This window comes from Dama dama, chromosome X (genome assembly GCF_033118175.1).
Source record: "Dama dama isolate Ldn47 chromosome X, ASM3311817v1, whole genome shotgun sequence".
Taxonomy (NCBI): Eukaryota; Metazoa; Chordata; class Mammalia; order Artiodactyla; family Cervidae; genus Dama; species Dama dama.
The window spans coordinates 51266291-51292057 of NC_083714.1; the positions used below are offsets into that span (position 1 = coordinate 51266291).

At 43.8% G+C, this 25767-nt stretch overlaps 1 protein-coding gene across 8 annotated transcripts in view; it reads left to right on the plus strand.

Moving 5' to 3' along the window:
- Window positions 1-25767, plus strand: part of AFF2 (ALF transcription elongation factor 2) — a 538050-nt gene that overhangs the window by 484318 nt on the left and 27965 nt on the right. For all 8 annotated transcript variants that reach the window (XM_061135862.1, XM_061135864.1, XM_061135865.1 and 5 more), the window contains 7 exons: window positions 7385-7544; window positions 9342-10349; window positions 11783-11904; window positions 16522-16744; window positions 21044-21303; window positions 21880-21943; window positions 24804-24940. In XM_061135862.1, the coding sequence (XP_060991845.1) occupies window positions 7385-7544; window positions 9342-10349; window positions 11783-11904; window positions 16522-16744; window positions 21044-21303; window positions 21880-21943; window positions 24804-24940 (1974 nt within the window). The remainder of the gene's footprint in view (window positions 1-7384; window positions 7545-9341; window positions 10350-11782; window positions 11905-16521; window positions 16745-21043; window positions 21304-21879; window positions 21944-24803; window positions 24941-25767) is intronic.

The window sequence follows — 25767 nt, forward strand, 5'->3', positions numbered from 1 at the left end:
TCTTGGTTCATGTACTGTTGAAGCCTTGGTTGGAGAATTTTGAGCATTACTTTGCTAGCATGTAAGATGAGTGCAATTGAACATTCTTTGGCATTGCCTTTCTTTGGGATTGGAATGAAAACTGATCTTTTCCAGTCCTGTGGCCACATCTGAGTTTTCCAAGTTTGCTGGCATGTTGAGTGCAGCACTTTCACAGCATCATCTTTTAGGATTTTTAATAGCTCAGCTGGAATTCCACCACCTCCATCTCTATTAGCCGTTATGAATCATGCTCAGGTCCCCAGCCATGACCGTGGATGTGTGCATGTACTCTAATACCACCTTGACACTTGGCAGGGACAGTGGCAAGCCATGGTGATCCTTGGGAAACATTTGGAGGAAAGAATTATGCACTTGGTCAAGTACAGGTGTAGGCAGGGAGTCTCAGGAAAATTATAAGCTGAAGTCAGTGCTTATCAGAAGGAATCTGATAAAATCTGTTCAGGAATAATTGCCCAAAGAGAGCTTCAACTTGATCAGGTTAGATTCAAAATGACAAAAGGCAGTCAACTTTCCTTGTTGCTAAAGAAGGACAGAATAATTATGGGGGAAAAATCCACAGTTGATCTCAAAACTGTGTTTTAGCCATTAGTTTCCAGTCCAGATCACCAACTTATTTTTTGCCAGCAGTTTATATCTGAATAGCCTCTGTACCCTTGGTCCTCTCAGTGTGGTTCATTGACCAGGATCATCTGTAGCACCTGGGAATTTGTTAGAAATGCAGAACTCAGGACCCATTCCAGGACTCTGTAACTAAAATCTGCATGTGCAGGAGATCGCCAGGTGATTCTAATGTATGTTAAAGTTTGAGAAGTACTTGGTAATAGAGTTCTGTCACCTAAATTTCCTAGCTTGGTCCTCTTATAAGCCTATGTGATATATTACCCCATTTTACAGATGAAGAAACTGAGATGCTTGTGTTAAGTGTTTAGTCTAAGGTCACACAAAAATAAAGTATCCAAAGTGACATTCAAAAAACATCATCTGACTCCCAATCCCATGCTCCTCTAACTGAACTAAAGCTTCCTCTTTAAAACCAGTAGAGTAAATGTAGCTATTTACATATGTGACTGAAGATGGGAGAAAGGGCACAGGCAGGAAAAGAAGACAAGAGCCTGAGTCTAGTCAGTCCATCAAAAGGGTAAGAAAGCCATGATAGACTGTGAGTCAAATGTAACTCTGAAAAGCCATTGACAAAATCACTCAGCATTATGGTCTCTGAAAGGAAGTAAGATGCCAGGTATGTTAGGAGAAATACCTTACTGCTGGTGATTGAAAAATGTGAGGAGCTACTCATTTCTAGTTATCATGGAAGTTTCAAATGGTCAGCTTGCAGCTTTCTGGGAAGCTATAATCACTTTGGTTGCCCATTGCTGTGGCAGTAATCTACTAGAGTCTTCCTTACACCAAGGTCTGGTTCCCAGAGACCCTGGGATGACACTGGGGTCATCTAGATGATCCAGGACCATATCCCCATCTCAAGATCCTGAATGTATTCATATCTGCAAAACCTCTTTTTCCACATGAGGTATCATATTCACAGGTTTGAGATTGGAGTGTGGACATCTTTGATCATCATTTTCACCAACCACAGCCCTCTTCCGTCAGGCAGGGCTTTAATCTATATCACGCATGGTAACTTGCCCATGAAAATGAATGTGAGTGGATAGGTGTACATCACCTTATGTTTTGTAAGTAAATTGAGCAGACTCCATTTCAAACACCAGAATCAGACAAAAGGACAAATTCCCAGTGTACACACTCACTAGACAAAGATTATCTCCTCAGAGCCATGCCAGGGTGTAGCTTCAATTACAAGTGGATGGCAATCTGCTCATCAGTAGCATCATTGCATTAACACAGAACATACTTTATTCTGAGTTGTTTGTGAGAATATTGGGATATTCAGTGTTTTATTTTCAAAGTGTACTCAGGGGCCATCCAGGGAGGAGGAAAAGCTGCTGGGAGAAATAGAGCAAACCTGGTTTTGTCTGTCATATGTATTATGCTTCTGCCTAGCTCCCCGCCTGGTGGCTTAGCTGGTAAAGAATCCACCTGCAATGCAGGAGACCCAGGTTCAATCCCTGGGTTGGGAAGATCCCCTGGAGAAGGGATAGGCTACCCACTCCAGTATTCTGGCCTGGAGAATTCCATGGACTGTATAGTGCATGGGGTAGCAAGGAGTTGGACACGACTGAGAAACGTTCACTTCACTTCACTTCAAATTTCTATTGGACAACTGGTCTAAATGGATTTTCTGGGGTGGGTGGGGGAGAATTCCAAAGCTACTGACTCAGACCAAAATAGATTCCTCCCATCCTCTGACTGGAAGAGGCTCAGGGCTCAGAGTGTCTACCCCTAGTGGCCTACTGTGGTAAAGTCATGGTTTCAGTTTTTGGACCCAGAGTTCAAAGAGGAAAAGGAGAAAGAGAGAAAAGATTAGGTATAAATGTTGATTCCTTTGCACCAGGGCCAAACCTTTACAACTTAATGATGGAATCAAGTAAAGAAGCATTTCAAATTATCTGGTAGGCAGACATTTGATCTCCATAAAACCAGAAAAGGGTCACATTGATTAAATTTTTACAAGTCTCAACTAAAGACAAGGGTTTAATAAAAGAGTCCCCCATCAAGCATCTCATACCATGTCTCTTTGGCAATTTCGGGGTCTTGTAAAATATGCTGCCAAGATCTGTGCCCTGTGGCCTTGCTTGTCGAATCCTTCCCATATATGTTTCCCCTTAGAAAGTCATTACCCCTTCTGGGACCTTTCCTTTCTGATGCCCACACAGCTTGATTGAGCAGAATGGCCAATTCATCATCCCTGTTTATCTCCTGAGAGAGGACTTTACAGTTAAATTAAGAATCAAGTCAGATAGCACTGATGCAGATGTTTGGTTTTCTGTAGGCTGTTAATCTGAATTAGTGGAAAGTCTGATTTATGAAATAGCCCTACAGAAAGGCAGCTTTAATCTTCTGTGGTTCATATAAGAGCCGTGTTGCCAAGAGTAGGTCATTTCAGACCTGCCTTAAATGAGCGGACTGGGCAAAGGTCTCCTCACAATTTTCTCTAAGGTCCAAACAGTCTCCCCTAAAATTCCCTACACAGTTTTGTTTCATGAGGATCATAATCTTTGAGTTGGAAGACACTTTAAAGATCACTGAACTCCATTGTAGATCAGTAATAGGAATCTTAATTGCCAGCTATCTGTTCACCAAAAGATATCAAGCTCACAGGCCTACAAAGCAATGGCTTCTTCCTGTGGCCAGCTGTAGATTTTTTAAGCCTTTTCTGATGTTGAGGTGAGATCATTCCTGGATAGATCTCGAACTCATTGATCCTAGTTTTACCTTGGAAGGTAAAACCTTCAGAGCTAGCCCACTCCCTTACTGGACAGACCTTCCAGTTTTTAAAGACTGTTGTCACATGAACCACCCTCCTCCTTGCCCCAGAATCTTCTCCAGGCAAAAAAGTCCCTGTTCCTTCATATGGCTTCTGGACTATCTTATGTTATCACATATTGAGCCTTTTATTGCAGAAGAGGCTTGGTCAGTATAAGCTTAGAGAGACTGACATCTGTTCCCCTGGTGCTCTCAAGCCTTCCACGCCAGGGTCAATGCTGTCTGGAGGAGGCATCTTAAAGGCCTCCCAAACTTCTCCGCCACTGGCCTGCTCTTTGATCCCCTTCCCTCACCCTGGATTTCCCTTCTAGGATCATTGACTTGCTAAGCCAACTTCTTTGCCCTTAGTCTGGCCCATGACCATGAAGACCTGCTGAATGGGGTTAGGATTAAAATGAGGCTACACTACACTTGGTACAGACTGCTCACCCCAATGAACACAATAGCAAAATCTGATCTTTGAAAAGGTTGAACAGTTCACTTTGAAGTTGTCCACAAACGTGTGTCCTTTGAGCAGTTTTATTACATTCAGGGTGAAGTCACAGAGTACACTTTTAATATTTACAGACTATAGAGTGGATAGTTTAATATATTAAATGTTAATGATTTTTTATATCATCTATTATCTTTGTTGTAACCACTAGCATTCTTTTTAAAAGCAGTTTATTAAAATACAAGAGTAAATGGTGTGTGGGAAATAATTCTACTGCAGTTTGATAAATGAAGAATATGGAAATTGCACATTCGTCCTTCATCTTCTCAGCGAAATCAAGAGTTGTGTTTCCTAGTGTCGCTCATAGCCAGTTTAATATACATTTGAAAAATAAATTAGTGATACATGAAAGTAAATGTAGCAAAAGTGGGAATTTAACTAACTGAACAGCTAACGGGCTTCAGAGAAGAACTGAAAGTGAAATATGGTGATGATTTGCTAACTTGAAAGCTCCACGGTGGATTCTAGACAAGAATGTGGCCCTCGGTCAATCCTGATATTGACGTTTGTCCTGCTTGTGAAGACAATGTTTTGGTCTTGTACTCACTTTTTCGCTCTCGGAGGGGCCCCAGCTGGGTGCAGGGTGGGCCCACAGGAAGTGAGGGTCAGACTCAGACTTGTGCCCTACATCCCTTAACAGGCTGGGTGCAGCCAGATTGTCCACCAACCACAGGAACAGCAGATGGATAGTGGAGGCAGAGGAAGGTACTGTGGAGGGCAGTTTTACTTCCATTTTAAGCAATGCCATTCTCTCCCACCAATGCTGGCTCTTCCTTGTTTCCAACTGTGCAACTGCCTGGAGAAAGCAATTCTTCCTCATTAAGATGCTGAAGTCCTTCACCCCCAGCTTGAGTTCTCATGGTGTTCTCTCTGAATTCAAGTCCACCGTCCCTCTCATCCCCAAGTATTTATGTCCATCAGTGTGGGCATGAAAAACTTGCGTACCTCTCTCTGTTCTTTCTATACTTGTTTCCCCTGAGTGGTCATTGTCAACGATGACTGGCCATAGGGTCCTTCCTGAGAACACGGCAATACATTTACCTGTAAGAAGACTTAGGGAAAATAATTTCAGGCCTCATTTCACTGGTTCTCAGTCAAGGTTACGCTTAGGTTTCAAATCATCTTTATTTTGTATCTGTGTCTGTATATCTATATTTACTCATACAAATAGTTTTTTTTTCATATGTGATTTCTGTCCATGTCTACAATCTCTTAATCACAATTCTGAAATTCAGAAAGTTTGGAGAACTGTTGTTTTCAGTGACTTTGAGCCAAATTCATTTGACATCAAAACCTGACCTAAATTGATGTGCAGCTATTAATTTCAAGTCTTTATGACTGTGACTGTTAACTGCAGCAGTATTAATGAGTTTTATTAAAGGGTGCTACCCTGAATCCACTGGGGGGGGGTATTATAGATATGGTATAGCTATCTATCTATATAGCTATCTATATCTATATTTTTAATTAAACAAGAGGAATTATTTAATTAAAAATCTAAATATCAAAATTCATCTCACTTCCAAAAGTCTTTGGATAAGGAACACTTATATACAAACACACACACACACAAGCCAGAATTTAATGCATAGGTAGGAAACAAAAGTAGAAACAACCTTTTCATTTGAAAATCATTAATGTGGGAGTACATGTTAGATCTTAACTGTCAATCCACAAGCCAGGAGTCTCAGTGTTGCCTATGCTCTATGCTGTATCTGAAACTTTACTTGGGGGTAATTGAGGCCAAGTTAGCAAGCCTCTGGACTAGTCTGACTTAAATCTGTTGCCTCAGTCTTTAGTTAGTAACCAAAGACAAAAACAATTGATTAGATTTAGAGGGTACTTTGCTTAAATATGGAGTCATTATACTGCAAAGGAATACAGGGAAAGAGGCACACTGAGTTGTATATATAGATCCCTGGCCCCACTGTCTCACACACACACACACACACACACACACACACACACACACACTTTCCCAGGGGCTGTAGGCCCCTGTTTCTTCTGCTTCCCCTAATCGTTTGGTGTATTTGGCAGACGAATGTACTTGCAGATAGCATTTACTTAGCAGATAGCATTTTAAAAGGAGCTTTGGTTATATGAAAGAGAATAGCTACCTGGGAGATGAAAGGGGCTGTCTTCAGGGGCACGAGGCACATGTAATGAAAAGGCTCTCTGAGTTGGACGAGGCACCCATGCTGGTTTGAAAGGGATCCTCTGCCTTCCCAGGCAAGAGCTATTATGTTGAAAATGAGGCTTTGGTGAGAGGATGAAGTGGGGGCAGGTAAGGAATAATGGTCTGTGATTCCAGAGTCTTGGACACAGGAGGGCCCTTGGAGGCCCTCTCTGCCAAAACTTGCAGGTGGAGCCACAAGACCAGGTGTCCTCCAGGGCCAGGACTGGGTTTTCTGGGGAAAACCAGGCAAGGAGCTGGGAGTCTGAGAGGCAGCGAGGTTCGGACGGCCAGCCAGACAGGTAGAAGGACCAGTCCAGCCCTGCAGCAAAGATGCTCTGGCCCCCAGGCCACCCCTCTCTGTGATTTAAACTTCTCTCCAAAGAGTAGCCTGAGCTGATGAGACAGATTAGAACCCTCCCTCGACTTTAGAGCCCCATGTCAGAGCAAAAACAGGAAAACTAGCCCCCGAAGATGATGAGCAAAATGACAGAAAGGCAGTGACATATCCCAAAGTGCCAAGAGTCAGCTGAGGTTGATTTGTTACGGGGCACAGAGGGCAAACGATTAGTAAGGAAGAGTATGGATTATCAATAAAGACAGAGTGGCAAATTGTGTCAATTTCCTTGTGCTTTGCTTGGTCAGCTTTACAGATTTAAAATCAACCATTAGAGATGGTTAGTTCTGTATGATCATACTTCCTGGTTGGATTTATCTGAAGAGGTTACAGAAATTCTGGTAGAAGAGGCTGTGCAGTGCACCCTCTCATCTCCATGGTAACACAGTCAGCCCTGCTCACTTTGGGACTGGGCACTGGGCACCTGGCTGCCAGTGTCTTTACACAACCCTGCCCTTTGAGGGAGCTGGGAGGCTATGGTCCCAGTTTCACGCCTCTATCTAGCTGTGAGGCTGCAGCAAGAACCCCCCTCCTCTGAACCTCAGTTTTCTGTGACGAAAGTGAGAATTCAACTCACCCCTTCTTGCTGAGAGGACTGTACTGCACGTATAACTAAGATCAGAGCCCCTTTACAAACCTGGAGATTTCGGAATAGGATAGCAACTGAAAATGTATCTTAACAGAAAAAAAAAAGAAAAAAGAAAAACAACCTGGGACTGTGGGTCACTCCCTCCTGAGCCTCATAGTTCCCATCTGTGAAATGGAACGGCACACTCCACTCAGCCTGGCCCTCACAGATGATCAGTCTTCATGCCCACCTGGACTCTTCCAGCCAGTTTGGGAGTAAAAGAGGCAATGAATGGTGTCATTTTCCTTTCAGCCCACTCTTGGCCACGCCCCAGCCCCCACCTGCAGCGCCCACCGGTGGGGGATCCGGCAGCTCCAGTGACTCGGAGAGCAGTTCAGAGTCTGACTCAGACACTGAAAGCAGCACTACTGACAGCGAAGCCAATGAGGCGCCACGAGTGGCCACTCCAGAGGTGGGTGAGGAGCCAGGGCCCCGACACAACACCCCTGACACGCGCACACACAATAATGCGATAATAATAATATTCCAGCACAGTCGTGACCTCAGCACAGTAAATACTTCAGAAAAGCACTCAGGTATTTGATAGCACTTTTTTCTTCTAGCACATGTATTTGTAAAGTTTCTAACGGACATTTCTTGCCATGAGACTGATGTGCCATGTGACTCACTCAGCTACTCTGAACCTTGAGCTTCCCCATTACTATTAGACTGGAATAGTAATCACTGAGCTCAAAACTTCCCTTTCAAGAGAACCAACAAAGCAAGTCAAGGCCCACTTCTAGGTCTGGGGACACCACCCCTTCCTCTAGCTTGAAGTGATGAATTGTCACTGGGCAAGTAAGATCCAAGAAGTGTGACGGTTGAAAGGTCACAGGTTATTTTTTTTTTAATTTCAAAGAATATTTTTCAAATGTGCTCAATGGTAATTCATGAAAACATTTAACATAGCCCCACAAAATAGCAAAATTATAATTTTGAGATCAAAGCCATGTCTTTCCCCTCCATCTTCTTTGACTGCCAGCCTCTCAGTTCTCCTGAGCTGGCACCTCGTACAGCAAGCTGATCCCTCAGTGACTTTGGACACATTGTTTGTCAATAGTCAGAAAAGAATAACAGAAGAAGATGCCACCATGACATTACTGCTGTTCGTAAGAGCCCACATTTTGTGAATGTGGATCATGTGCCAGGCTCCATGAGAAGCTCGTGACTTGCATTTTCTCATTTCATGCTCATGACAACCCTATAGGGTCCTGGCTATCATTATTCCATTTTATAGATAAAAGAATAAGGTTCGGAGAGGGTAAGAAAGAACTTTCCCAAGATCTCACGGGAAGGGCTGAAACCAGGGTGTGTGCTACGAGAGCTGGGGCCCTTAACCTCGAGCTCTGCTGCCAACAGTAGCAGCTGCTCTAATGGCCTCGACCCTTACCTGGCACTGCTCTATGCCAGTTGGAATCATGGCTACTCAAAACGTTTTGAATTCTATCATCCTCTATTGGGTGGTGCCATAAGCCTCAGTTGATGGCTTGCAAAAAAAAAAAAAAGAGCAGTTCTAATAAAAAATGATGGCTCTTTTAGTTCAACAGGCAGAATTCAAACTTGGGAATTAAGCACCGAATTGTACGCATCATTTCCATGGCTTAGCAGCAGATGCTAATGTCTGCAAGCATGTCCACATAAACTGATTATTGCCCATACACCAAGGAAAGTGCAGTAGTTTTTTTGGAAGTCAAATCTTTTCATCCTTCAGTAAAAATACAAAAGGCCTCTTCTTTTTGCAGCAAATTACAACATTGTATAGGAGATCCTGACACTTTGGCAGAGAAAGACTTTCCTTTTGAATTACACTTGAGGCACACTCACATTTCTTTTCAGGACCAGAGATCATTCTCTCAGCCTCCTGGTGAGAGGTTGAGTAATGAGTCCCACCAAAGGATTTTGGGAACCGGTTTCCCTCCCCAGCTCTCTACCCACTCTCTGGAAAAACTCTCTGTGCAAAATTCTTTCCTTGCTGGCCAGAGTAGGGGATAGTTTCAGAAAAAGTAGAACTTAGTATAGTGGAGCCACTTTGTGAAGTATTTGGCTGTCTAGGGAATGTGATAGATGTGAATTTCATGTATGTTTCTAAATGTGTGAATGGTCACTTGACAGCCAAAGCTTTTACCAGTCAACAGTCAGTACACTGAGGGTCCTCCTGACTTCTTCCCAAAGGTGACATTCATTCTTGCCACCGTTTCTCACTCCACAGCCTGAGCCGCCCTCCACCAACAAGTGGCAGTTGGACAAATGGCTTAACAAAGTGACATCTCAAAACAAATCTTTTATTTGTGGCCAAAATGAAACACCCATGGAGACGATTTCTGTGCCTCCTCCTGTCATTCAGCCAATGGAAGTCCAGGTCAAGGTGAAGGCAAACCCCAGCCAGGTCCTGCCTGAACCCAAAGAGAGGCCTCTCCTTGGTCTCATCAGGGAGAAAGCCCGTCCACGACCCACCCCCAAAACTCCAGAAACAAAGGCTCTGAAGCATAAGTTGTCCACAGCTCTTGAGACAGCGTCTCAAAGGACAATTGGGAAAAAACAGCCCAAAAGGGTCGAGAAGAACACCAGCATTGAGGAGTTTACCTGGCCCAAACCAAATATCACCAGCAGCACTCCCAAAGAAAAGGAAAGTGGGGAGTTTCCTGACCCCCCGAGAGGCCGCAGCAAAGCCACTGCCCACAAGCCGGTTCCCAGGAAAGAACCGAGGGCCAGCATCCCCTTGGCTCCTGAGAAGAAGAAGTACCGAGGGCCTGGCAAGATGGTTCCAAAGTCCCGGGAATTCATTGAGACCGATTCGTCTACGTCTGATTCCAACACGGATCAGGAAGAGCCCCTGCAGATCAAAGTCCTGCCTCCATGCACTGCTCCAGGGGGCAACACGACCAAATCCAAGGAAGCCGGAGGGGCCAGCCTGACCCTCAGCAGCTTTCTCAGCAGTGGCAATGGCAACAACCCACCAGTCCCGAGTGAGGAGCCTACTCTGTCACCGGTCCCTGTCACACAAACCGAGGTTCTATCTCCTGTCCGAGATCAGGAGAATCTGAAAAATCTCTGGGTGAAGATTGACCTTGACCTACTGTCTCGAGTGCCTGGCCAGAACTCACTCCAGGCGGCGCCAGCCAAGCTAGACCACAAGGAGACGGCCTCAAAGCCCAAGCGGCAGACAGCTGCGGCGCCTGCAGAGAAAGCTGCCCCCAAGGGCAAGCGTAAGCACAAGGTAAGCCGTCCATCCACTCAGGCCAGCCACGTGATCGGGAGCAGTGGCTGTCTGGGCTACTTTGATCTTGAGTCTCCTTTTCTAGCAGGCTGGGGTCAGTGGATTGCAGTCTTTGGTGAAAGCAACGGATATTAATACTTTCCCTGGGGAATGTAGTATTTGACATGACCAGGGAGGAAGTGTTAGGGATAATTATGGTTTTATAACCAATGTCAAGAATATCCAGTATGGCACGTGAGGAATTATGATGTGTAGCAACAAAGAATATGAAGTCTCCTTCCCCAGGCAGCCAGTCTGTCAGGTCGGCTACTTAAGCTGCTCCTGCTTCCTGGATTCATGGGTCACTATTCTACAGTCTCCTGCCCCGGCAGCAGCAGGGCACCCAGGACTCATAAGGTCAAAATGCATCCTCTAGGCCTTGTTAATTTCTACATACAAGCATCGGTATCCTTGCCACCCAGTTCCATTTTGATTACCTTGGCTCCTACTAGACACATGTTCTGTCCAGCCTGCTTGGCCCCCTGACCTGTGTGGTTGGCTTGACTCGTGAAAATCTCTCCTGCAGGACATTCAGGTTGGATTCCCAGGCTACAAATGTAATCAGAAGGTGAAACCCAGAAAGGCCTTTTCCATTGCACATCTATCTGGGGAACTGAGTTTGTGTCCAGTAGGTTCATTGCACACATCTCTGGGTGTCACAGTAGATTTTTAGCATAACATCATCTCATGGTGATTCTTGAGTAATATTAGTTTGAATAGCTGCCTTGGGGACTCCTGCAACGATGATTTAAGTCATCATTCAGCTTTAAAGATTCACAGGCGGTTTTATCTCTGAGCTGTGGTGCCAACTTAACTAACAAGAGTATTCCAAAATAGGGAACAAAGTCTGGGGCCCTTGCCCTATCACTGTTTCCCTGCTCTTAGGACAGCAGTGCAACTAGGAGTAAAAGTGTACCTTCAGATCCAATACATGAAGGTCCAAAGGTGTGCCTTACACATGGTTAATTTCCTTGCATACTGTTGTTTGTACAAGTGACCTTTGTGTGTTACCCCCAACCCCCATGTTGCTTGGACAGGATTTATGCCATGTTAGAATTGCAGTGTTAGTTTCTAAACTACTCATTTGTGGGGGCATTGTTGCTGGGAGAAGTGTCTGAAAATGACAGATTCTCTTTACTTCTAGTATGAGATCTCTGTGCCACCCAATCAGAGGCTGACATCACAGCTTCACCCTCTCTGATGCAAGCTTCTAGGTTGGAGTAGGCGAGGCAAGACAGATCAATTTTCTGTCTGATCAAAGGTGTACTTTTAAGGTCCCTACCTAATCTAGGACTTAAAATAGAAGTGCATTGTCTCCCTTGCTCATTGTTTTTAAATGTCTGCCTGTGCCATGGATTTCAAACTCTGTGTATTCTTTTTTTTTCCTGTTAAAGCCGACAGAAGTTGCAGAGAAAATCCCTGAGAAGAAGCAGCGCCTGGAGGAGGCAGCTACCATCTGCCTGCTGCCACCTTGCATCTCGCCAGCTCCCCCCCAGAAGCCTCCCAGCACTAAAGAGTGAGTTTGCCCTGATTCTATGATACTTTGCTGGTTTGGACTCCTAAGAAATCTCAAATGAACCCTTGAGGGTAGGGAGTCCTATCACAAAAGAATGTTAGGTAAGAAACAGGAGTCATTCAGTTGTGTCCTGACAGCTGTCTCTGGCCACCGGCCTAACACAGGTGGGATAAAGGGTGGCCTTCAGGCTGCCAGGTTTGGATGACCACTTGAGCTTTTTAGCAACGTTTCTTTACTCCAACTCAGATAGATGGCCAAAATCGGCCAAAGTGGATTTTTAGCACTGAGTGAAGGGTAAAAGGAAGAAAACCAATTTAAAGAACACCTTCCCCTTGAGTCAAATCACCTTCCTCTGGGCAACTTCCAGTTCTGATAGGGATGAAACCATCTCCCTTGGCCTCAATAGAATGACACAGCAGAGGCTTCCTCTTTGCTGTCAAATCATAATGCTGATATGAAGCTTTAGCACCAGAAATTTCATCATGAATTCCTCAGGGGCCAAGGGGATGACATGTCTGGGGAGGCCAGGGACATGAGCTGTCTAGGAGTGCCCCCCACCCCCAGGCAGTTCTGTGCTGAGAAAAGCCAGCTCAGGGTGGACAAATTAATGCTGATCAGCTGGCAGCTCTTCTCCTGTCTATCTCTTTCAGAAGGTGCCAGAGTCAGGCAGGAGGCCTCCTTGTCCCCTGCTCACTTATAGGAACCCAGCCTTCCCTACCAAACATGGTGACAGAGTTCTTCTGTCTTTCACATATCACTTCCCTAACAATCTAGTGGGTAGCTATTCCCTTCTCCAGGGGATCTTCCCAACCCAGGAATCAAACCCAAGTCTTCTGCATTGCAGGCAGATTCTTTATTGCCTGAGCCACCAGGGAAGCCCTCCCTAACAAACATGTCAGCTCCTGAAACTATTCTATTTGGATAATTATTGCCATAAATTCATTCAGCATTAGAGGTAACTTCCATCAACGACCAATTTTGAAACCTATTAGCAGCCCAGAGTGGAGAGGCAATCTGGCTAACTGCTGCTAACAATGGATTTCACAGACTACTGTTTAACATCAGTGACAGGGCATCAGTCTGCCACAGATAAGATGTCGGAAATAAGTTATCAGTTTACATTTGTTTGGATCCTTGTTGTTAGAGATGAAAGGTAAGAAAAGATCAATGACCACTAGATCTGCTCGATAAACTAAGGAGATTTGGTCATGGGCTGCCAGGACCTGCCAGCCCAGATTTGGTCCTGGGATGCTGTCTCCCTGAGGACCCATAGCTCTTTGTGACACGCATTTGCATTCCCCGGTATAATTTGATATGAAATATCCCTTCAGATACTTGGAGTTATCAGAACTAGACACTCTTCTAGTAGAGCAAGCCGTGCCTCTTCTTGAGGAGGTACCACCACTACAAGGATGCCATTTTAGGTTCCTCCTTGGAAAGTAGGAGGGCCCTGGAAGGATGATGTTTAACCATTGGGAAAGAAGCCTATTTCCCTGCTTCTAGGCATGGAGAAGGCAATGGCACCCCACTCCAGTACCCTTGCCTGGAAAATCCCATGGACGGAGGAGCTGCTAGGCTGCAGTCCATGGAGTCGCTAAGGGTTGGACACGACTTAGCAACTTTACTTTCACGTTTCACTTTCATGCATTGGAGAAGGAAATGGCAACCCACTCCAGTGCTCTTGCCTGGAGAATCCCAGGGACGGGGGAGTCTGGCGGGCTGCCGTCTATGGGGTCGCACAGAGTCGGACACGACTGAAGTGACTTAGCAGCAGCAGCAGCAGGCATGGTGATGGGCTTCCCGGTGGCTCAGACAGTATAGAATCCACCTGCAGTACAGGAGACCCCTATTCGTTCGATTCCTGGGTTGGGAAGACCCCCTGGAGAAGGGATAGGCTACCCACTCCAGTATTCTTGGGCCTCTCTGGTGGCTCCGTGGTAAAGAATCCACCAGCAATGAGGGAGACCTGGGTTCAATCCCTGGTCAAGAAGATCCCCTGGAGGAGGGCATGGCAACACACTCTAGTGTTCTTGCCTGGAGAATCCCCATGGATGGAGGAGCCGGGCAGGCTCTAGCCCATGGGGTGGCCAAGAGTTGGACAGGACTGAGCGACTAAGCACAGCGCAGGACAGACATGGTGGTACCTCCTCAGTTCCCAGGCTCTCATCTCTTTGGGCCAGGCCACCAAAAGGCACAAGGAAGAGCTAGAGGGCTGTGGGATATTGCCACGCCTTCAGTCCCCATTGCAAGCCTGCTTCAATGACCCAGTAATCCCTCACATTCCCCATTTCATTGAAGAGAGATGATCGAGTATTAGGCAAATGTCTAATAATTCAAATTTGTTCTCATAAAATGGTATTTCACCTCATGGTCCTTATGATCTTTCTGCCTTTGTAGTAGTTAGGAGAGCAATGTATACCTAGTATCCTTTACCATAAAGGAAGGACCTGAATTGGGTTCTTATTTGGGACAATTTTGAGAATTGAGGGAGAAGGAAACCAGGACAGGCCTCTTGGAGTTCTCCTTGGAGCCCTCTCTTCGAGTTTTGTCTGCTCCTTGGTGCTTTGTTGATCCTTCAGATTAAATCCTTGGAAATTTCCATGACACAACATTCACTTTTCTCAATGAGTGTTTTAAACCTACTGAAGGATACCACATCAGCCTGACACCTGGAGTTTCCCATCATCCACTAGAAGGGCCCTTATGTGTTCCTTTTCCCTTCTTTAGAGCTTGAACCATCATAAGGGCCTCTGAGGCATGAAAGGGGAGACTCTTTTTTCCTTCTGCCCTCTTCTGGCCTATACAAAAGATGCCCTTATAGTAAGAATTCATAATGGACAGAATAGTCCCTAGAAAATACCCTCTGGGTATCTTTCACCCAGGAAGTCATTAAAGGCCCCATGGTTACAGGTCACTATCATACAGAAGGAAAAGGGGCCAGATGACAGTGGCCACTGCACCAAATGTACTGTACTGTGTATGATGTACTGTGTACAATGGCAGATGGGAAGGCCTAGCCCAATGACTGTGGCCAGTGGCGGGTTGACTGCCTCTAGGGAACAGCTCTTCCCCTTGCAGCCCCCATCCCCTTCTCCAGCAACTCAGGTAGGCCAGGAGTGGTCAAGTGGTCATAGGTAAGGAACCAGTCACTCCTATAGGTGCCACAACAATACTTGACTCCTTTCCATGTAAATTCTCCAAAGTGTAATTCCTCTGTAACGATTGTACACAGTGTGGTCTGATGTTGCTGAAGCATCTTCGTGGACAAGCATCCTAACCTGTATTTTCACCATTATTTTCATCAGGCTTCGCTATTATGTTAAAATGGTTCTCCATGTCAAAGCAATTTTAAAAATCCACTGACAAATACTTTGTAATTAATTTTAATCCATTAAAGTAATGACAGAAACAGTGAATTTTCTAAAAATTTGGCTGCCTAACAGAAATTGACATAGGACTGTGTTTATGAAACAGAAGACAGAGAAGATGGCAAATATTATTACAACTGGCAAATTTCGGCAACACAGCAGAAGTGGAATGAGGGGATTGCGTTGGTGTCTACCATTTCAGGAAATCAAAACACTTGAGTGCTTGTTCATCTTTGATTTGTTGCTTTGAGATATTGTAAATCTATATTTCTAGACACTGAAATTGACCAAGAGGAAAACATAAATTCTTGTTGACTTAATTTGCTATTGAAAATTGTAGTCAATAATCATGAAAAGTAAATGGCTGCACAGTGCAATATTAGTTGTCTAAGAAAAGCTTAAAATTTAAGTAATCTTCATTGATTAGTCGAAGATAGTAACTAAAATAAAAATCCATGGCCCAATTACCATGTTAAGCAGCTAGCATAAGGTTTTAGTTGTTCTGTTTTATTTGAAGTCTCAGTTTATTTGATGATGCCCATTTAATGGGCAGATAAATCAGTTTGAAAGCATGGGAGCACTTCTAGGACCACATATGTTTTGTGGCAAAATGACAAAATATTTTTCAAATGGAGTTTTGTAAAGCAGAGTACATCAGTACTTCAGTATAATAACTTAAGGTCAGGGGCTCATTATGCCTCCAGTAGAACAGTTGTAATATACAATTTCCAGTGTGTCCCAGAAGTATTTAGTGCATTATTTATTTCTGGGTAATGTCTAAGTACTGTATTTCTTAAGAAAATATCCTTCCACTAATTGTTTATTGTACCATTTATTGTGTGACTGTGCAGTTAAGTCCTAGAGCAGAATAAGTAGGAACCATCCTAAAAAATGATGGGATTAAAGTCTGCATTGGATTTTCCATAAAAATCTAATTAACAGTAATCTTGAAAGGTTGCAAATATCACACTGGGGCAACACTCCATTAGACATTTCCATTTATCATGGAGTTCTGTTTCAAAGACCCGTGCTTATTCTTAGATTTTTGCATTTATCTATGGCTCAATCTCTAGGGAGGGCCACCTCTCTATAGACATCTATGTGTCTACGCATTTTCTATATACTTTTCACCCCAGGTAAAGGACCATCAGCCAACATATTACTTTAGCTAAACGTAGCAGCATCATGCAAAAGATCAGAATAAAGAGAGACAGAGTTTTCTGACACCCTGTACTTTTTGTTTACACAGAAATAATTCATCCAGGAGAGCAAATAGAAGAAAAGAAGAAAAGCTGTTTCCTCCTCCACTTTCCCCACTGCCAGAGGACCCTCCACGTCGCAGGAACATAAGCGGCAATAATGGTCCCTTCAGTCGAGACAAAACCATCCCTATGATAGGACAGATCACCTCGACCAAACCTAAGAGGAATGAAGGCAAATTCTGTGCTACTTTCAAAGGGATATCTGTAAACGTAAGCATCATAGAAATAATCTTCTCATTGTCAGGTAGAAACAAGTTGACCCAGCTTATCTAAGTCAACTTGACCTCATGGAGATGTTGCAGGGGGGTGGGAGGAAGGGGCAGAGAGAAAATATTAATATAAGTGTGTGTGTACACAAATACACAAGCTCTCCATTAGTTCCGATCTTGATTCTGTTAACTTCAAATGAATTTTTCATTCCAGTCTTACTTCTCCAAAGATGATTATTCAGAGGTTCAGGGCTTCAGACCTATCTTTTGGTCCAATCCCTTCAGATCTTGGGGGTGGGGGACACTTTTACAATACTGACCACAGCACATGGGAAGCACAGACTCTTAAGTGAAAGTGAAAGACCAAATGGATGGAATTGCTCAAGGTGAGGGAACTGGTGCTGGAACTCCAAGTTAACGTCTTTCCACACCCACCTTGGCTGATATGAATTGTGTTTTAAAATAGTGACTCAGAAGGATGGAGTTTAAAAGCTGAATCTGTGGCTAAAATCACACAATTGTGATTCTCTAAGCCTGACTAAAGGATTATCCTGTCCTTCGGATTTTCTGCACTGCTGCCTGATTAGCATAAATGATTGAGAATTTGTATCACTTTTCACATCCATATACAATGTCTTTTTATCTGCCCCAGGTATATGTATATGAACCATGGAAACCGTGAGTGATAGTGTCACTAGTGAATATTAATGGCAAATCTTTCTGCCTTTTCGTGTAGATGCATGTGTATGCAAATACATATGCACTTGATCCTTTAGTTCAGTTCAGTTGCTCAGTCGTGTCTGACTCTTTGAGACCCCATGGACTGTAGCATACCAGGCCTCCCTGTCCATCACCAACTCCCGGAGTTTACTCAAACTTACGTCCATTGAGTCGATGACACCATCCAATCATCTCATCCTCTGTCTTCCCCTTCTCCTCTCGCCTTCAATCTTTCCCGGCATCAGGGTCTTTTCCAGTGAGTCAGCTCTTTGCATCAGGTGGCCAAAGTGTTGTAGTTTCAGCCTCAACATCAGTCCTTCCAATGAACATTCAGGACTGATTGCCTTTAGGTTGGATCTCCTTGCAGTTCAAGATCCTTTAAATGTAGCATAAAAAGCAAACGAGTGAAAATCAACGAGTTTTCAAATGTCTACAACCAGTCCAGTAGCCCCTGAACCAAAAGCACCCATTTAACACTTCATGAAAAGCCATGAGGCCTCTGAACTTTAAGGACCACAATTTATGGTCCTCCATCATCTGAGATAACTAGATAACATACATACCTAGGTAAATATTATTGGTGATATAAAGAAATGGCTCTATTATAAAGTTGTCATTTTCCAAATGAAATATGTATGTGTGTGTGCCCAGATTATATTTTCATTCACATTTAAAGATGCTAAGTTACAGTGTTAGGAATGAAGCCATCTATTCTAAGTGATAATTAGAAAATCAGTCCTATTTTTCATACTGAATATAGTTAATGTGATAAACTTCAACTGAGGTTTTTTATACTGCAACCTTTTGGAGGACACATACCCTACCTATCTAGGCAATTCTCTTCATATAGCACCTAGTACATGGTCACAAATAATCAGGTGCTTAATATGGATGTTCTTATGACAATGGTAATAAGAGGATCTGCAAAGGCATTTCTGAGAGCTCTCAAAACTACTGGGAAAATCTGATAAATATGATTACATTTGCACCTAGAAACGTAGAAATGGATCATTTTCTTAAGAAAATCACTAGAATTCCCCATGATACGACTTCTTTGGCCATGGGCTGCAATCTGAGAGACTGTAGAAATTAAGAGACTTGCTTGAAACATAGTGCTAACACTGCAACAAATCTGTTCTGTGACCTTGAGCAAATTATGACACCTCTCTGAGTCCATGAAATGAGTAGATTTGACTAGGTGATCTATACAGCTTCTTCCAGTTCCAAAAGTGTTTTCCATTTTGCACTCTTAGAGTCTTCTCTGTTCCATGTAACCATGAAGTCTTGTTTATTGACTCAGTGGATGGGTGAGAGTAAACAGAGGATGTATATATGACTTAGATGATTGTGGCTGAATGCAGTCATTTCCAGTCAGATACGCCAGGACTGACATCAGTGCCATATGTGTGGTGGACATGGTGTTTCAAGGTTCTTGTCACCTATCTTGGTCATAGAAACACGTGGCTGTCTCTTTGGGGCTGTCCTGCTGTTTCATCTTGGCCATCGGGTATTGGCAATAGAAGTGTAGAGCTGGCTTAGGAGTTCACAAAGCTCTGAGTTTTTATGTGTTTGGGTTGAATAAAAGCTGTGATGGACGTGAAACAATTTTCTCCATATCCATCATAACCACTTTTAAATGTGCAGTCTCTCAGCACAGTTATCATAATGAGCCCATCATGGTGAGAATTTTTGATAATTTGGAGATTTGGGATGAAGTGGAAAAGATGAGACTTTCATGGATATAAGAAATGTTCACATTTGACTTTTAGCTGAAAAGTGACCCTTTTGATTAAGGCAGGCAGGCCTGCAGTCAGCAAATCTCTGAGCACACTGGGCGGTGGGGTGATGGGACAGGGTGGGGGGTGTCACAAATCAGAGCTGGCTCCAATGCTGGAAGGGCTCTCACCCTAAGGTGAACAATGAGACATGCTCCATAAACTTGGATACAAAATAGCTGCTGAATGGTGTCTTAGGGGAGGCTTGAGACACACCTCTCCCATCTCCATGTATGTGCTGTGGTGTCCAACTCTTTATGACCTCAGGGACTGTAGCCCACCAGGAGCCTGTGTCCATGGGATTTCCCAGGCAAGAATACTGAAGTGGGTTGATATTTCCTTCTTCAGAAGGACCCATCTTTAAAGCGACAAGAAAGGTTTAAAGCACTTCCAGCCATAGACATAGGCAGTTTTCCTGAGAAGGCATTTGTTGATCTGGGTTGAGCTGAGAGTATTAAGAGAGATAAGGAGGGTTTAGAAATGAAGGGAAGTGGTTAACAGAGTGTGGTCTAAATTCACAGTGGAATCTTATCCAGTCTTAAAAGGAAGGAAATTCTGCCATGTGCTACAACCTTGAACTTTGAGGATGTCATGCTAGATGAAATCAGCCAGTCACAGACAAAGAGTGTATGATTCCATTTGTATGTGGTAACTCAAGGAGTCAGATTTTCAAAGACAGAAATTATAAGGGTGATTGCCAGGGGCTGGGGAGATGGGGATGGAGAGTTATGGTCTAATGGGCACAAAGTTACAGCTTTGCAACTTCAGAATCCTGGAGATTGGTTGGAGGACAATGTAGATGTGCTTAACACCACTGAACTGGATATTTTAAAATGGTTGAGATGGTAGATTGGATATTATGTGTATTTTACCTCTATTTTAAAAATGAAAAATACAATACATTATAGCAAGGTGAAAGAAAGTAACGAGGAGGAGGCTTTTTCAACCCTAAGGCTTCAAGGGAACCAAAGCAGGATAGTGGAGAAATCATGATGAATTCAGTGTGGTGACAGGTTCGTGGAAGGGAGCTGGGAAGGGTGAGGCCAGGTCTGAAGCCACGAGAGCCTACCCTTTGAGGTGTCATAGGAGGAGGGGACAGATGTAAGAGTAACTGGAGAGAGGGAGTGAATAGGACTTTGTAATGGATTGGGTGAGGGTAATGGAGAGGGAGAAATATGAAATCGAGCAGTGGTTTTCATAAAGAGTTTCAGGAGCATGATCATGTTTTGAATTAATTTACAGAACCTCAATATCTAAATATGATTAAAGCAGAGCAGCTCAGATGGAAGGCATGGTGGGAAGAACCCTGGTTTATTTGTTCATGGCCCAGGGATGACTGGTTTGCTGGCATTTTGCTGCACTAGATCTGGCATTTTGCAGAGTAACAAGAGGAAGTTTCTGGGCTGGCTTTCTTATCAAAAATATGCACGTCAGAGGGATTATCTTTCTCTCCCCTTCTCCCACTCTCTATCCTTCCCTCCCTTTCCTATTCGCCACCCCCTCCCCGCCCCCCACCATATCCCCTGCTGGATCTAGACCTTTGCTAATGGCTTTCTTACTGGGATGATGGAGCTATATGGTCACAGCATGTGACTGGCTTGGTGTTTGGCGTCATCATAGAACAAAAGCTGGTGACTGCCAGAGTTCATGACATATACCAGGATCACCTGTGTATCCTCAAGCCATGTGCATTGTTTTCTTTTCTCTCGCCTTGTTTCCTAGGGTGTTTGACATGCAAAGCATTTATGAAAAGATGCTCTAAAAATCTGAACCTAATGGAAACTCTTTGTCCTCCTTTTTCCCAGGAGGGAGACACTCCAAAAAAGGCAGCCCCTGCCACTGTCACCAACACTGCTATCGCCTCTGCCACTGCTACTGCCATTGTCACAGCCACTGCCACGGCCACTACCACAACCACTACCACTACCATTTCCACCATCACCTCCGCCATCACTACTGGCCTCATGGATAGCAGTCACCTGGAGATGACATCGTGGGCAGCCCTGCCCCTTCTGTCCACCAGCACCACCAATGTCCGGAGACCCAAGCTCACTTTTGATGACTCGTATGTTGTCCCCAGATTCTCTGGACCCAGTTGGGGAGCAGCGAATGGGGGTGGGGGCAGTATGGCTTTTCAAGCACCATGCATATGTCACCTGAAATAAGACCTTAGCCACAGCTATGCAGCTCCTATAGCCTTAAAAGTGTATTCCTCCTTCTCACATACATCTTTATCCCCACCTAGAAATGTCATTGGCTGATTTTAAACATGGAGCTCTGTTATTGTATCCAAAGGCAGGTGCTGAATCCTAGGTTGCTTGGTCCTCCTTGCTTACCTATGTCCTCAGGTAGAACTGTGTGCCAACAAAGAGAATTACAGCTAGACTCTGTTGAATCTGTTTGGGCAACTTGAGTGGTTGGGGTTGGAGGATGTGAATATTTATCCTAATGGGCCATTAGGAACCAATCTCATTCACTGGATTATTTCAAGCTTGGTTATTATATGCATGACAAGCATCCATCAGCCCTGTTCAAGGCATTGTATAGGAATGGATTTATAGCCCCCCAAAGTATGACCATTCAGTCTTTTAATGAAAAGATGAAACATTGCTTTCTGAATGAGCTCATTTCATTTGTTTAGGGTTCACAATGCTGATTATTACATGCAAGAGGCTAAGAAGCTGAAGCACAAAGCTGATGCACTGGTAGGTTTCCTTATTGCTGCTCCAACATAGGGAGTTTGGAGCTGGTTAATTCCTTAGCACCACAAGTCCCCAAGTTCTTGGTGCCATGTTGCCCTGCCATTCTTGGTTTTCCCACTCTTCTTCCCCTTGTTCCAACTTCAGAGGTGCTGAGGCTTATGCTACCTTTCAATTGAATTTGAAATGACTGTTGAAACTGCCCTGGAGAAGGTGGGTGCTCCCATGGTTTCTGATGAACTCCAAACTGGTGTAGACAGGGAGAGAGTTGCTGAGAGCTGGTTAAGTGCCTCAAACATTGGCTTTGGGAAACTCAGGTCTGTAGAAAAAACTTGACTGCTTGCTGCATTAGATAACCTAGGGCCCTGCACAGAGAAAGCATGTTCTGGATTTCCCAGGACACTTGGCCCCATTGCCTCCAAGGGTGGTGGGTACCTGGATCAGGAGAGACCTGGCACAGAGAGCTATTTGATTGACTAAGCTACCTAACAGAGGGTCTCAATCGTGTGTGTTACAGTCACTTGGGGAGCTTTAAAATAGCCCTCATGCTCAGGCCACACCCCAGAGAGATAGAATCAGAATTTCTGAGACTGGGACCAGATGTGGGTGTCAAAACTCGATTCCCAAGTGCAGCCAACGTTGAGAACCACTGCCCTAGAGAAGACCCTGAATTCAGAATTCCCCACCTTTGACTAAAGCCTAGCATAATTTGAGGTGTCAGTTCAACTCCATTGGGTTAAAAAAATCATATCCTCCATCATTGCATTGTGTCCAGCCAAGACTTAGCTGCCCCATGCTGCTTGCCTCTGGGAGGGCTATAATGAAGGACCACAATGGTCTCTGCACCATCACTTGTGAGTGGCCACCATCCACTGCCCTCTCAAGGGCCACAGTACATAAGGAGATAGTTGGTATATCTTTAGTATTAAAATTTCAATGGGATGTGTGAAAAAAAAGTCTAAAAAAACTCACTGAGTGGGAGGGGAGGAGGGAGGGAATGATAATGGGGGGAGATTGAGAAATACTCATTTAGAGGAAGATGTCTTTGCCAGACTAACGTCTATACCAGAGTTAGACACTTCTTTGGAGTTCAAGCCCCTCAGTTATAAATAAGGAAACTGAGGTCCAGAAGAGGGTGTGACTCAGCCACTCATTGGCACTATGGCCCATGTAGTCCTCTCTGAACTTCAGTTTTTCCTTTTGGGAAAAGAGAGATTTAGACCAGGTGGTTTTTAAGGATCCTTCTAGCTATGGGTTTGTGAATGAAAAGTCAGTTTTAAAAATCAGAATGTAGATTTCCTGGTTTCCAGATTTCCTGTAGATTTCCTTAATTTCCACAGGGGAGAGCCAATCAGAGTTGGATGACCCAAGGAAGTTATCTTGTAAGGCAAGAGAAGAAGGAGATAATTTGCATATATACACGAAGGTTTTCATAAAATCAGTTTGAATTGGGCTGAAACTGATGTTTTTCCACAACAGCTTACAGAAAGGAAAGCACCAAATTCCTGCAGTACATAAAAGGGGAAGAACATTTATTGTAAAGAGAGTCATTTACAGCAAGAGATTCTGCAAGACTTGTAACTCATCATTTTATAGTAGTACTTAATCCTTTGCTAGAGACAGCTACTCTGCTGTTTTGAGAATTGAAACCTTCACAGTTGCATAGAAAATATTTTGATAAAAGGTATATAAGAAAATTAAAATAGCTCAACCTGCATTCTATTGGTTCTTTCACATAAAATTCCATATTAGTGAAATTCTTCCATCCAGCTACCAAAAATTGAAAATGTTAAATACTGTTATAAAATACTCACTATAAAAATGTCATATATAATATTCATTACACATAAAAAAGAAATCAGTATGTCTAAGTCAGTTTAATTGTAACCATTATCAGGGCTAAAACCTTTTGCAATAAAATTTTACTAAACTAAAATATTTAGTAGTGCTATATTTGGGAGCTTTTTGACACACTATTTCAGACCATCATTTACAATGAAAGTGATGTGGTTATTGTCACCAGTCACACTGCAGCTTCCCATTTTTCATGACAATAGCATCCATTTGTTACTCTTCTCCTGGGGGTGGGGTTGACACACTATGCTAGAGTTCCAAGCGAAGACTAGATGCGTTAGTTGTCCAGGAAGCTTGTAAAAAGTGGAGTTTCACTGCAAACTCTGTCTAGACCAGTGATCCACAACCTTTTTGGCACCAGGGACCAGTTTCCTGGAAGACAGTTTTTGCATGGACTGGAATAGGGGGGTGATGGTTTCAGGATGATTCAAGCACATTGCATTGATTGTGCACTTTATGTCTATTACTATTACATCAGGTCCACCTCAGATCATCAGGCATTAGATCCTGGAGGTTGGGGATCCCTGTTCTAAGGACATTACGATGACCAGTCTAGTAACTGTGGTCAATAGAAACTAGTCGAGGCAGTGATTTGAAGTCTGCTCCACCAAAAAGATAACAAAAATAGGAATACCACAAAGACATGATACCTTGGCTACAGTTTTCTCTTCTTACCCAGCCTCCGTGCCATGACAATAGAACCTGAAATAAGTTACATCTTTGTCAAGACAAATTCCTAATTGCCCCCACCGTATCTCAACCTTGGCACTATTGGGCCAGGCACTTCTCCACAGTGGGAGCTGTCCTGGGCATTGCAGATGTTTAGCAGCATCTCTAGCCTCTGTCCACTAGATGCCCCCCCATCACTAGTGGGGACAACCAAAGAGGTTTCCAGACATTGCCAAATGTTCCCTGGGGGAGGGGTGTGAAGTTGTCCTGGGTTGAGCACCACTGCTTTCAATGAAGGAGAGAAGAGGAACTGTCGTGTTGATGAGTCTTCTTCCTGTTCCAGTTCGAGAAATTTGGCAAAGCCGTGAATTATGCGGACGCAGCCCTGTCCTTCACTGAATGTGGCAACGCGATGGAGAGAGACCCTCTGGAAGCCAAGTCTCCATACACCATGTACTCCGAGACTGTGGAACTCCTCAGGTTCATACTTTTCTGCTGCCTTCTTCCTAAGCTCTCTCTCCACTCATAATTAGAAGCTACTGTGTTTTTGAAAAATATCTTTTCCACCCAGTGATGATTCATCCAAGGCACCTTCTTCTCAGAAGTCATCATAATTAGTTCTTGCCATTTGATTCATGTCATGGAAAACTTATAACTGATGGACACTGCTTTTTATCAGTTATCCCCTTCAGAGGTTCTAATGTGAATGTTATAATTTGCGATATTCATAAAATGGAAAGGTAGTGGGTGGAAATAAAGGATCATCATTTCATGGTGTCGAGCGGGCCCTTCCTTGTCTTTTCAAAGCACAGTTTCATAATTCACAGAAAGCAGTCCTGTTGGGATTTCTGTTATAAATCATGTTTTCTAAGAATTTCTGCCTCTGTTATTAAAAAGAGAGGGGCACTGTTCCAACATCAGGGGTGGAGTAGACTTTCCAGGCATCTAGAATTTGAGGGACAGTCAAGGTGGTAGCAGGGGAGCCTAGAAGAGGCTGACACTAGGGAAGAGTGTATTAACACACAGATTATTGGTTTCATTTGCATTTTGAATGAAATTTTCTGGACTGTTGGTCTTGGTGCAGTGGAGTTTGTGGGTAATCAAAAAATTCCTGTAAGAAGGGAAAGGAGAAGAAATGATATGTATTTGAGTGCCTTCCTGTAATCTGCAGGTATTTGTGAAAAGAATTTCATCCACCTCTGAATAGTGGATAAGCATTCACCCTCATTTGCTGGATGGACAACATCATGGTTTTTGACTGAGCGAGCAGTTCTTCTTCTGATAGGCCCTTATATCCCAGGCACCTC